The 10,611-nt window shown below is 39.4% G+C and overlaps 1 protein-coding gene across 1 annotated transcript; it reads left to right on the top strand.

Moving 5' to 3' along the window:
- Nucleotides 1-1,460: 1,460 nt before the first annotated feature.
- LOC112977830 (myosin light chain kinase family member 4-like) lies at nucleotides 1,461-7,611 on the top strand (the record flags this gene model as incomplete). The annotated part of the gene is made up of 6 exons (XM_026090623.1): nucleotides 1,461-1,531; nucleotides 2,280-2,408; nucleotides 2,939-3,091; nucleotides 3,466-3,567; nucleotides 5,166-5,241; nucleotides 7,519-7,611. Coding segments are annotated over 6 exons (624 nt in total), but the record flags the coding sequence as incomplete, so codon positions are not given.
- Between the last annotated feature and the right edge of the window lie 3,000 nt (nucleotides 7,612-10,611).

The following is a 10,611-nucleotide window of genomic DNA, read 5'->3' as shown; positions in this document are numbered from 1 at the left end:
GTAGAAACCAAAACCCTGTTGCCAACACCAGCGGCGCAGCCAGTCGTTAACCTGGAAAGTCCGTCTCCTCCTCCTCTCATCCATCCCCCTCACTGGCAGGATTGAGGAGAAGATGACCTGGGCTCCCAGACCCTTGACCACCATCCCCAGAGCTCTGAAATCCTGCTTGATGGTCTCCAGTTTGCCCTTGGTGTCATTGTCATTTAATGCAGTTAATGTTGTTAGTTTATATATTATTGAACTGATTAAGCAAATGAACAGATACCTGTTGGTATCTGCTTCAGCTGCTAATCAGAGACCAGATTCACATTTCTCTTTCTTTATAAATATCCAGTTACCTAGAAACCTGTCAAGCAGAAGTTTGCAAAGTTCTCTGGGATGTGTTTTGTTCTTGGAGATGGCACAGTTTGAGTATGAAGTCAAAATGCGAGCAAAAAGACACATACACATCCAAGAAATTCTTCAACAGAGATCTCCCTTTCCACGTGCTAGGCAACATGGCTTCTCCCTTCTATTTTGCTTGTTCACAGATTGTTGTCAGTAACAGATGAGTTTGGGGAAGGAAGCTTGAAACCAAAAGAAATTCATCCCAACCATAATAGTCCAAGACCACAAAACTATGGACGTATGGTGTTTGAGAGTCCTACATGTAAAATGAATTAGTAATGGTGACAAAGGTTAACTAATGTTTTAAGTGTTGAGGGCTGTTTTATTTCAAAGAGGACTCAACAAGCAACAAGGCAGAGTAGCTATAAAACTGCTGGCGGTGAATGAGAGACTCTATTTTAGGTATTACATTTCAAAGACAACTGGCCAAAATCTGTTCTCAGTCTCTTCTGTATGAATTTGGAGTAATTCTATGGAAGCTAATGGATTCCTGCAGGGAAGTGAAGAACAGCATTTGGCCCTATGGAAGTTCACTGGGATTTAACCTGTGAATCCCAACTTTCGCTAAAATATCTGAGAAAAGCATAAAGTTGATGTGATTACAAAATGTATCAGTGTTGAATCAGACAGTTACTGCCAGAATATCCATGAACTCAGAAACTTAAGGCTGTAAGATAAACTTCAAAGCCCAGCAAAATCTTTTTTCTAAAAAAAATTCCAATGTCAGCTCATTAAGGTCTGTAAAATCGCAATGCCAGCATCCTTAAACCTTCTTTGGAAGCTTGCATTCTCTGTCCCACTCCCCCTAATGAGTTCTTTGTCTAAACTGCTGCCTTATGTCAAATTGAAAAGCTAAGAAGAAAAAGCAGTTACAAAGCACAAAATGTACAGCCTCATCTGCCATGTGACAGCAGGGGGAGGTACCCATGCAGAGAAATCTGCCCAAGGAGGAAAGCAAAAGGTGCTTATGAGATGTTTGCAGTGTTTTTAGTGTTTTTTCCCCTGCATTTTACTAAAAGTCCAGTTTGTCACCCTTGTTTCTCATTAAAGTGTCTTCTGGTTTCTCTTGGCAGCCTGAGAATATCCTCTGTGTGAACCGAGCAGCAAATCAAATAAAAATTATTGATTTTGGATTGGCAAGAAGGTACGTGCATGTGATCTTGCTAAAAGTAAATGGATTAGGAAACAATGAGAAAAGTATTACATCTCTGCAATGACACATTTGATATACAACAGTCTTCTACTGTTCTTGGAACAAGTTTAATGTGACTCTTTTAACCAGGGGTATCTTTTAGTAAGGAATGTTTCATGTTGAGTGAAAAATACTAGTTTTGAAGACTTTTTTCGGCTGGAAGGTCAAAAGAGGGCTGATTCTGATTGGTCATGCATATAGGTATACTGGAACAGATAGAATGGACAAAACCAATGGTCAATCTTGCCTGGTCTCTTGCCTCCGAAGTTATGAGATTCTTGAAGAGAGAGTTTAAGGGACCATCGGGGCTGCTAGGATATAACCCATACTATATCATTTGCTAGCTTAGTCAGACATCATAACCTTAGTGAAAGATTTAGTGGTTAAATTTCCAGGCCTGTTACATGGAGAAGGCTCAAAATGGTAACAGCTGTCCTGAGGAGTCCTTGAAATCTGAGTTTCTTCCTGTCTCCTATTGTGTAGAGGTTGGTTTAAGTCTGAAGTATGAAATAAATCTTGCAAACATTTTTCATTTGTAGGTATGGGCATATTTATTTTTCACTTTGTACCTCTGTCTATCCTTGTTTTTCTTCTGAAAGTTCCAGATGCTTCTGAAATCCTGTGAAGTGCTGCATAACTTACAATACAACTCAAATTAGAGCTGTAATTGATGTCCTCTGTTAATTTTTCCATTGCCTAGATATAAACCCAGAGAAAAACTTCGAGTTAACTTCGGGACTCCAGAATTCCTTGCACCTGAAGTTGTGAATTATGAGTTTGTTTCCTTTCCTACAGATATGTGGAGTGTAGGAGTCATTGCTTATATGCTGTAAGTAGGATTCAGTCTCTTCTATGTAAACTATTTCTGTGTTGAAATGTGTCAGTCATCCAAAATTGTTGTTGTATTGGAAGACTGACAAAGTTTGTACCTAAAATAGAAAACATAGGCCTCTTTCCAAATTCCTGGTTCAGGAATTGCTTCCCTCTTCCAGTCACCATGAACTTTACTGTTTCATTGCACATCTCTCATGACCATTTGGGCATCACACTTCCAGTATAATATGGACCACTTGGAAAGTTCCCAGTAGGTATCTGTGAGAATAATCAGAGGTCTAGAAAATATTACCTGCCATGAAAGATAGCAATGCTTGGTTTGTTTAATTTAGAGGGAAGAAGGGTGATTACTTTATTTAAACATGTAAATAGAAGAGAGAATGGGAATGGTCTGGAAACTTTCTTAGCCAGTAACATGTTGCAAGATAGGGCCAGGAGTAACAGAACAATCTTAAATGGAACATCAGAGATCATATGCAGGAAGAGGAAATGACAGAAGGAGTAAAATATTTCTTTTTAATTTAGGCTGAGTGGATTGTCTCCTTTTTTGGGTGATGACGACAATGAGACTCTCAACAATATCCTGGCTTGTAGCTGGAATTTTGAAGATGAGGAATTTCAAGATGTTTCTGATGAGGCCAAAGATTTCATCTCAAAGCTTCTCATCAAGGAAAAATGGTATATAATCCCTCTGTCTTTGAAATGTGCATTCCATGCCATCATGTCACAGGGGTGTCACTAGTACTGCTCCATTGCAGACCTATCATGACTTACCTAAGTTTTTGTACGTCCAGGAAGAATATTACAATGCCACCTCATTGATGTTGTTCATTACGTACATAAAATGCTCAGAAGTTACCTGAATTTGTTTTTTCTGTGAAGCAGAAAAACCTTTCTAACCTTTCCTATTTCATGCATTAGCTGCAATCTGGCATAAAGTGTCCCTGCAGCCACAGCATTACGTGATGGCAGAATGCATGACCAGTAGGAGATAACTGTTGAGTTGTAAGATTCTAGGAAAAACACTTAATAGCTTTCTGGTTTTCCTTTAGCTGGAGAATAAGTGCAACTGCTGCCTTAAAACACCCATGGTTATCAGACCACAAGCTCCACTGCAGACTCCAGGTCCCTAAATTTAAATATCCTTGTGCATTGTAGGTCTGCTGTTTTCTTTTTGTGTTGCCACATGACTATTTGCTTTGACATTTTTCTCATATGTTTTTGAGTCTGTGCTGCTGCTGTATTTCTTGCCACTGTGAGCCATATGTCTCTTTGCTTTTATTTAGTTGTTATAGTTTGCATGCTCACACTTGCTTATGGGTTCTTGCATGTCTGGCAAGAAATATAGGGTCATGTGATTGTTGTTTGTTGCCGAGTGGATCCATTTCTTAGCAAAATGAGGCTGTTTACAAAGCAAGCACGGAATTACCATATGTTCAAAGGAGGAGTATCCAGTTTGGGGTGGTTCTGCTTACTGCTTTGAAAATCCTTTCAGGATCTCCTGAAGTTCTATATAAGTGCTCTTAGATTTTTTCCTACCTCTTCCCAAAAGATACTTTTCCTGGTAGAGCCTAGAACCTCAACCAGTGCATATGTTTGTACTTAGGCACCTTCTTGTCCTTTGAAGATAGCCAGCTTAATGGTCAACACAAAGGAAGCAGTTATTTTTTCAAGTGAAAAAATCCATTTGGTTGAGTTGGAGGGTCAACATGATTTTAATTAGTTTTGATTATTCCTCTTTTAAGGAACCAGTAAGTTTGGGAGATTCAGACTGTTGATGAGCTTGCTGTTGGCTGAATCTAAGTCAGTCAAATCTGATTCAAGAGAAGATCAATTTAAGCAGGTTCCAAAATTTTCATAGCATTTGAAGCACAATATTCCCTTTCTCCTTTGCAAACAAAGCACATCAGTGTTAAATAAAATGACAGCTGCAGTGCCTAGGATGTACATGTCAAGGTGCCTTTTGAATTAGAGCCATCATTAAGAATTAGTAGACCACATTATTAATTAATAAAATAATCTTACTAAAACAAGAACAAAGATTATGACAATAATACAACAGCAGTAGCTCTTTTGATGAGGTGGTGTGTTTTTTGGGCTGAGTAGTGTCCTGGAAGTTATGTCCTTGAGAGATGCTTCTGTTACACAGAGTAAGGATAACAAGCAGTAGTATAAAATGGGAAATAATAAGAATCAAATAAATTATTATAATTGTAATTGAAGTATAATTTTCATGAAAATCTCCCAGAACAACAATGCCCCTGAGATTATTACAAGGCTTATAAATGTGCATATATGCTAAAAATATGGGAGTTTGTCACAGGTAGGTATCTCTTTAGAAGGATCCATAGAATACTTGTGATTCTGTTAATAGGGCTCCAGTGAAGACCTGATGCCTGAAACCTGGGGGACAGGCTGTTTTTTCCAAATGTTGCAAGAACATGAGCTGCTCACCTGGTGGGGCGCTTGTCTTCTCCAGTTCTGTGCTGAGGAAACCCTACCCTAACAGAAGCCTTACAACTCATTCCATCCTTATAGCTCCTCTCCTGGTATTTTCTGTTCAGGCCTCTTCTGCTTTACCAGATAGCTTTACTAAACATGCTGATGTTGCAGTGTTCTGCCATTATCTTAATTAGAGGTAAGATGTGACTGATCCTCAATTAATGTTTCCTATAATGGCATCTTTCTTTCTTTCTTTCTTTCTCTTTCTTTCTCTCTTTCTTTCTTTCTTTCTTTCTTTCTTTCTCCCTAGAAGAAGGATAAAGGTGGCTGTGTGTCTCCAGCACCCCTGGCTCAATAACTTCTCTGAAAGAGCTGCCAAACAGAAGGTTTGTTTCAGGTCCCAAGTGTTTCTTCAGACATAAATGCTGTAGCCCCTGTGGAGGGGATCAGTGGGAGGTCAAAAACCCTGCAAAGTCCAAACTGCACGGTCCAAAGTGTACTCACCACCACCATCCTCACTGTTGTTTGAAAAGCATCCAAAATATAAACTGGCCCTATCACTTATACTAAATTGCAGCAATGTGCAAAACGCCTTATGTATATGAAGCCATATGTGCTGCAAACCCTGGCCATTTTAAGGAAATGGTTATGCTCCCACTGACTCTCATGAGGCAGGATTTCACCCAGTAACTTTTCAGTGCTGAAAGCTTTCAAGTTTTCATGTTGTGGTTAGGAGTATGGTTTAAAAAGGATAGAAATATGAAAAGTAATTACTTTTTAGCAAAGGCATGGGCCAGACCCTCAGGGCAGTTCCAGTAACTGTAGTGGAATGAAAGGGAGGTGTCCTCTGAAAGAAGCTGCTCCACACTTTTGAGGAGTGCCAATCAATTCCAACAGGGCACCTCTTTGCCCTTTTAGCCTGTAGCTACCAGAGCAATTCTGACAAAGTGTTGTTTCTCTCTGTCCTTTTTCTGGGTCCCTGTCTTTGCCCTTCCTTTAACAACCATTTCATTAGTGGTTCTCAGGCTAGGTTGGTTGCCTCCCCCAGGGGGGGTCAGGGCGACACAAGTCTGCTCTCGTGTTCCATCTGTGGTCTTTGACCAAAGTGTACTCACTCAGCCACTATGAAATAGGGCTACTTCAGACAGCACAATATCTCCATAAACTAGTACACCCATTCCCACAGCCCATTTTATGAACTACCACAGAAACTGGTGCCTCTGTTGAAGAACCATGGGAACCAGTTTCTAGAGGCATCTCAGGGCAAAACTCAGTGGAGGGTCAAGATGTGAACAAGACTGAGAACATACACATTGTAATAACCGCTTCCTTTTAGCCTTGCATCACAAATAATAACAAGGATACCAAAATAAAAGTAGTCCACTTTTCACTGTGTACAAGTTTTTAATGATGTCATCATCCATGGTCTGCTTGATGGTGCAATGGATGTGCTAGGTTTTGCTTACAACACGTTTTGTCCAGAAACATCTAAAAAAGAAAGATTATTGTCAGAGACTGAAATCTGTGTTGTTTCACTAAGTATAAGATCAGAGCAGATCTTATACTGTGTAATGTAGTAAAACACAAGTTAATGAGCTTTAAATGAGCTATCTCAGGTACTTAAAGCTGCCCTTCCATGGCAGGCTGGAGGTCAGTGAGGGCTAAGGTACCATTATTGTCTCTTATACTTGCTATCCGAAGCCACAGGACCTCCTGGTACGATCATGTCACAGCATCAGCTTGCCTAGTGGGAACCCAGCTGGGCTACCTCTTTGTGATGCTCAGTGTTCATCCCCACTTCACTGGTGCTAGTCCACATGACATGAAGCTTTGGTCCACTAAGCTCTATGCTTCCACAAAGTAACTTTCAAAACTAGTCCTATCTTTCCCATTTCAAGCCACTAACTGTGCAGCAATGTTAATGTTAAAAACCAATGTTAAAAATTCTCTATCTGTAATCCAGGAAGCACTGTATTACACAATTTTCTATTACAACCAAGATCAGCTTTGAGATAAATGGACTGTCCAACAGCAGGCAAAATAATTTTCAAATAAACCTTTTATAGCTTTATAATATAGTAACCTACCCATGATCTAACCTGCAGGAAAATCTGGTTTCTGGCTTTTGCAGTGTTATTTCCTCTGCATGTGTTTTTCTTTTTGGAGTTTATTTCAGTTTACTTAATGAGTGTATCTAGAGTCATAGCAGTGCTTTATTTTTAAAGAATCCCTTTGGCTAAGTGTATCAGGCAAGTAGAGTGGTTACCACATTTAACCCAAAATAATATGCTCAAGTGCCAGCTGATTTAGAGCTGGCATCATAAATGCTTGCAGTGGTAATACAAATAAATGGAGAGGTTTGTGCCCTCCCTCTTTGTGCTATGATCTGGATGACAAGAGCGGCAAAAAAGCAGTGTAGGTGCATTTCAAGAGAGACCTCCAGGACCATTTCTCCATTTCACAAAGAGGTCTTGTCTTTTAGTATTGTATAAAACATTTCACAAATAGGGTGGCTGCAAGAACCCTTTGTAAGCAAGAAGTTTCAACACTGCTTTCTTTTCCTCATGCACAAAGAAACCACCGTGTGGTTGTCCTAGAATGCTTAACCAAATAAAAAAGTATACTGCTGAATTAACTGCATTCTTGTTTTGTTTATTTTGCAGAAAAGCTGCTGTGTGGTTACTGCTGCTAAAAGATTTGAAAATATCAGCAGTCTTGGTGCTTTAGCCGCCTGTCATGACCCAGACTTTTACTAAATGGACCAACAGCACTTTAGCTGCAGGACAAGTCCAAGCATTGCTGAGCTGCTTCCTCTCTATTCAGCTATCAAAAGATGGAAAGTATTTCAGCAGTTTGTAGGAAGGTGTTTTTGCTTGAACACCATGTTTTCCATGGCTGATAGTGCTACTTTAGCTTGAATTCACAATGATCTTTTTTTTTTTCTGTCTTATATTTCATCCTCATTTAGCTATCAAAGGCTCCTTAAGGTTCAAATTAGGATGTTAAATTAGCTGTTTCTCATCCCAACCCAGAAGGCAGCCTGTCACTGCATTATATTTGTAGTCAAGATCAATTTGACGCAGAAATCAAATTGCTATACAAAAAAAAAAAAAAAAGCAATCAATTTAAAGCTGTGTTATGCAGAAGATCTAAAGTTTGATTTTCTTCTCACATAAAAATGAGCTAAGAATTAACTTGACCAAAGTTAAAGCCATTTTAATATAATATCAATAGAAGTGAGAAGTAAGCTTCTCCTTGCACATAGGTGAATTTTCTGCATCCATGATACGCTTTAGGTTTCCCTAGTCTTATGCATTACTGTTGTTTTAGGTACCATTAGGTTAATTAAACAAATAAGAAAAAGTACTGCTCAGTCATACCCATGCAGACTGTGCTCTCTAATACACAAGCGTAATTCAAAGTTATTTTAACAGAGGATGATTTTACAGCAGTTACTCTGTTTAATGCTAATAGGACCAGTGGAGACTACTGGCACAGAAGAGAGTCAGTCCTCTGCTCATTATGACCTCTGGGTACAGGCCCAAATGAAAATCTTCTGTTTTTCTGAACTGTTTTATTTTCTTTTTTTGCTCCCAGGCCACTCTGATTCATAACTAGGAAACAAAACTGGGAGTCAAAACAACTGAAATCTACCTGATATTGTCTGAGTATGGCCCATCATCAAGTCAATCTGAGTCTTAGTTGCCTAGGCTGTGAAGTAAAAATAATGAGTCTTATTCCCTGCTGTATATGGCTTTCTAACTGCTTGGTTGCAGTACTACACAAATGCAGAGTATAGTGATTATTTTATTTCATGATGCTGATATATTGTGGTGCCTTTAGGTTTTCTTTGATTAATCAAGTTCTGGTCAAACTACACATTAACATAGCTATCTCAATATATTTATCTATACATTACATATATATTAATATTTAAATAATGTATTTTATTAAAGGGGATCAACACAAAGACAAAACTCAATAGTATTATTCACCACCACCCAATGAATTTTTTTCATACCTTTTTCCTTTCTGAATTGCATTCATATATGAAATAAAAGGGGCCCATTAATGGGACATCTCTACAGCCAATTTGATCTAATATTTTAAAGCCATTGTAGTAGCTGTGTTAAGACTGCTCCTGTAAATGAATAGGGCTTCTCACAGTTGTGAAACCTAAGAAATACTGATGTGTTATATAACCTGTTGCAACTGTGTGAGTACCATTACTACTATCGCACAATGAAAAAAATCACCATGTAACTGTAGGATACCATATAGAGCACTGCCACCTTCAGATCTTTATTCATAGTCTTAACTAAAGTAAAATTCCACTAACTAACACAAAAGGAAGTTTCTCTAGGAAAAGACTAAATAGCTTCAAAGCAAGGAAACCAGGATATGACTTCTAGCTATAAACTGGGCTGCTTATGTTTAGTCACCATTCATGTTTGTTGGTGCAAAATAAATAGAAAATCTACCAGGCACCTTTCTGTTAAGGCTGGAATTCCCACTGCTATTCTGAGTGCCTGCAAGATAACATTAGCTTTTTGTACAATCAACAACTCCACAATCAGACTAAAAAACAGTAGGCTAACTTTGGAATGGCAAGATCTCATTATGCACTTTAGTGCCAGTATTATAGGATTGCATTTGAGGTTTTGTTTTTCCTGTGATGGGCTTTTACATGAGTATAAATAAATTGCATGTTATTTTGAATCTTGGTAACTATGCTAAAATAACAGTGTGTCTATAGTCTTATCTGCTTTATTGCTCAGTTGAATAAAGAGAATTTAATACTTGTGGATATGTACTTCTGAGTAGTTATTAAGAGTTTAGTGCCATAAAGGTCAGGCCCATGTTAGAATGCATTGCACTGCGTCAGGCACAGTTCCTCCAGGAGTCATAGGAGAATATGGGCTCTGTTACACACATCCACAGAGTTCATCAATACAGCCGGCTGCCAGAAATACGTACGCATGAGTTACTAGGAAGGGTGGAAAAGCTTGATATATTTCACGCACTTGGGGAGGCTAGGCCCTTTCAAAAGGCATGAGTTGAGGAGGAGGTACCTCACTTGCCCCTTGCTTGTGCAAATCCACAGGGTGCTAATATATTCTAGGGATTTAACTTTCATTCTTGCTAACACGTATAGTAGTTGTCAAATTCTTAGGTCTTGCCTATAAACTGCTCCACTACTTCATCCTTAGAACAGGATAAAGTTGAGGGGGGGGGGGTCAGTTGCAGGAGGCTTTACTGAGTGAGTGTCTATGGTACAGCTGAAGATGCCAGTTGGTGCCCAGATGTGACGGTGTGCTCCTTTCCCCCCCACTGTTGTGCTCTCTACCCCTCAACCTGACCTTCCTGTAAACAGCACGTATGTAGGGGCTAGCTGAGCATGTGCCAACCAAGGCCCGTCTAGTATGCAAATATGACGATGAGTCAAGCAGGGACGCCTCTCAAGGTTGCTCCTCGAGGTCAAGAGATTCCTTACCCACGACAGATCCTTGGTAAGTGATTAATAGCATGCTGAACTTTTGCAAACTTCATGAAACTTTGCTGAGTTATATCTCTGACTAATTGCACACATAATCCCTTAGACATAAACCGTTGAACAAGTCTGAGACTAGGACTGGATCCAGCTGCACCTAGGCTCCTCTCCGAAGGAGTTTAGAAAGCCAGGGGGTCCAGTCTGAACCTCGTSACTCAACGGGAGGGTTTCCTTCGCACACACTCCTTTAGATATGAACCGTTGA

The sequence above is a fragment of the Apteryx rowi genome, unplaced genomic scaffold, assembly GCF_003343035.1.
Source record: "Apteryx rowi isolate R43461 unplaced genomic scaffold, aptRow1 scaffold_863, whole genome shotgun sequence".
Classification (NCBI taxonomy): Eukaryota; Metazoa; Chordata; class Aves; order Apterygiformes; family Apterygidae; genus Apteryx; species Apteryx rowi.
This window is presented reverse-complemented; position numbering and strand designations above follow the sequence as displayed.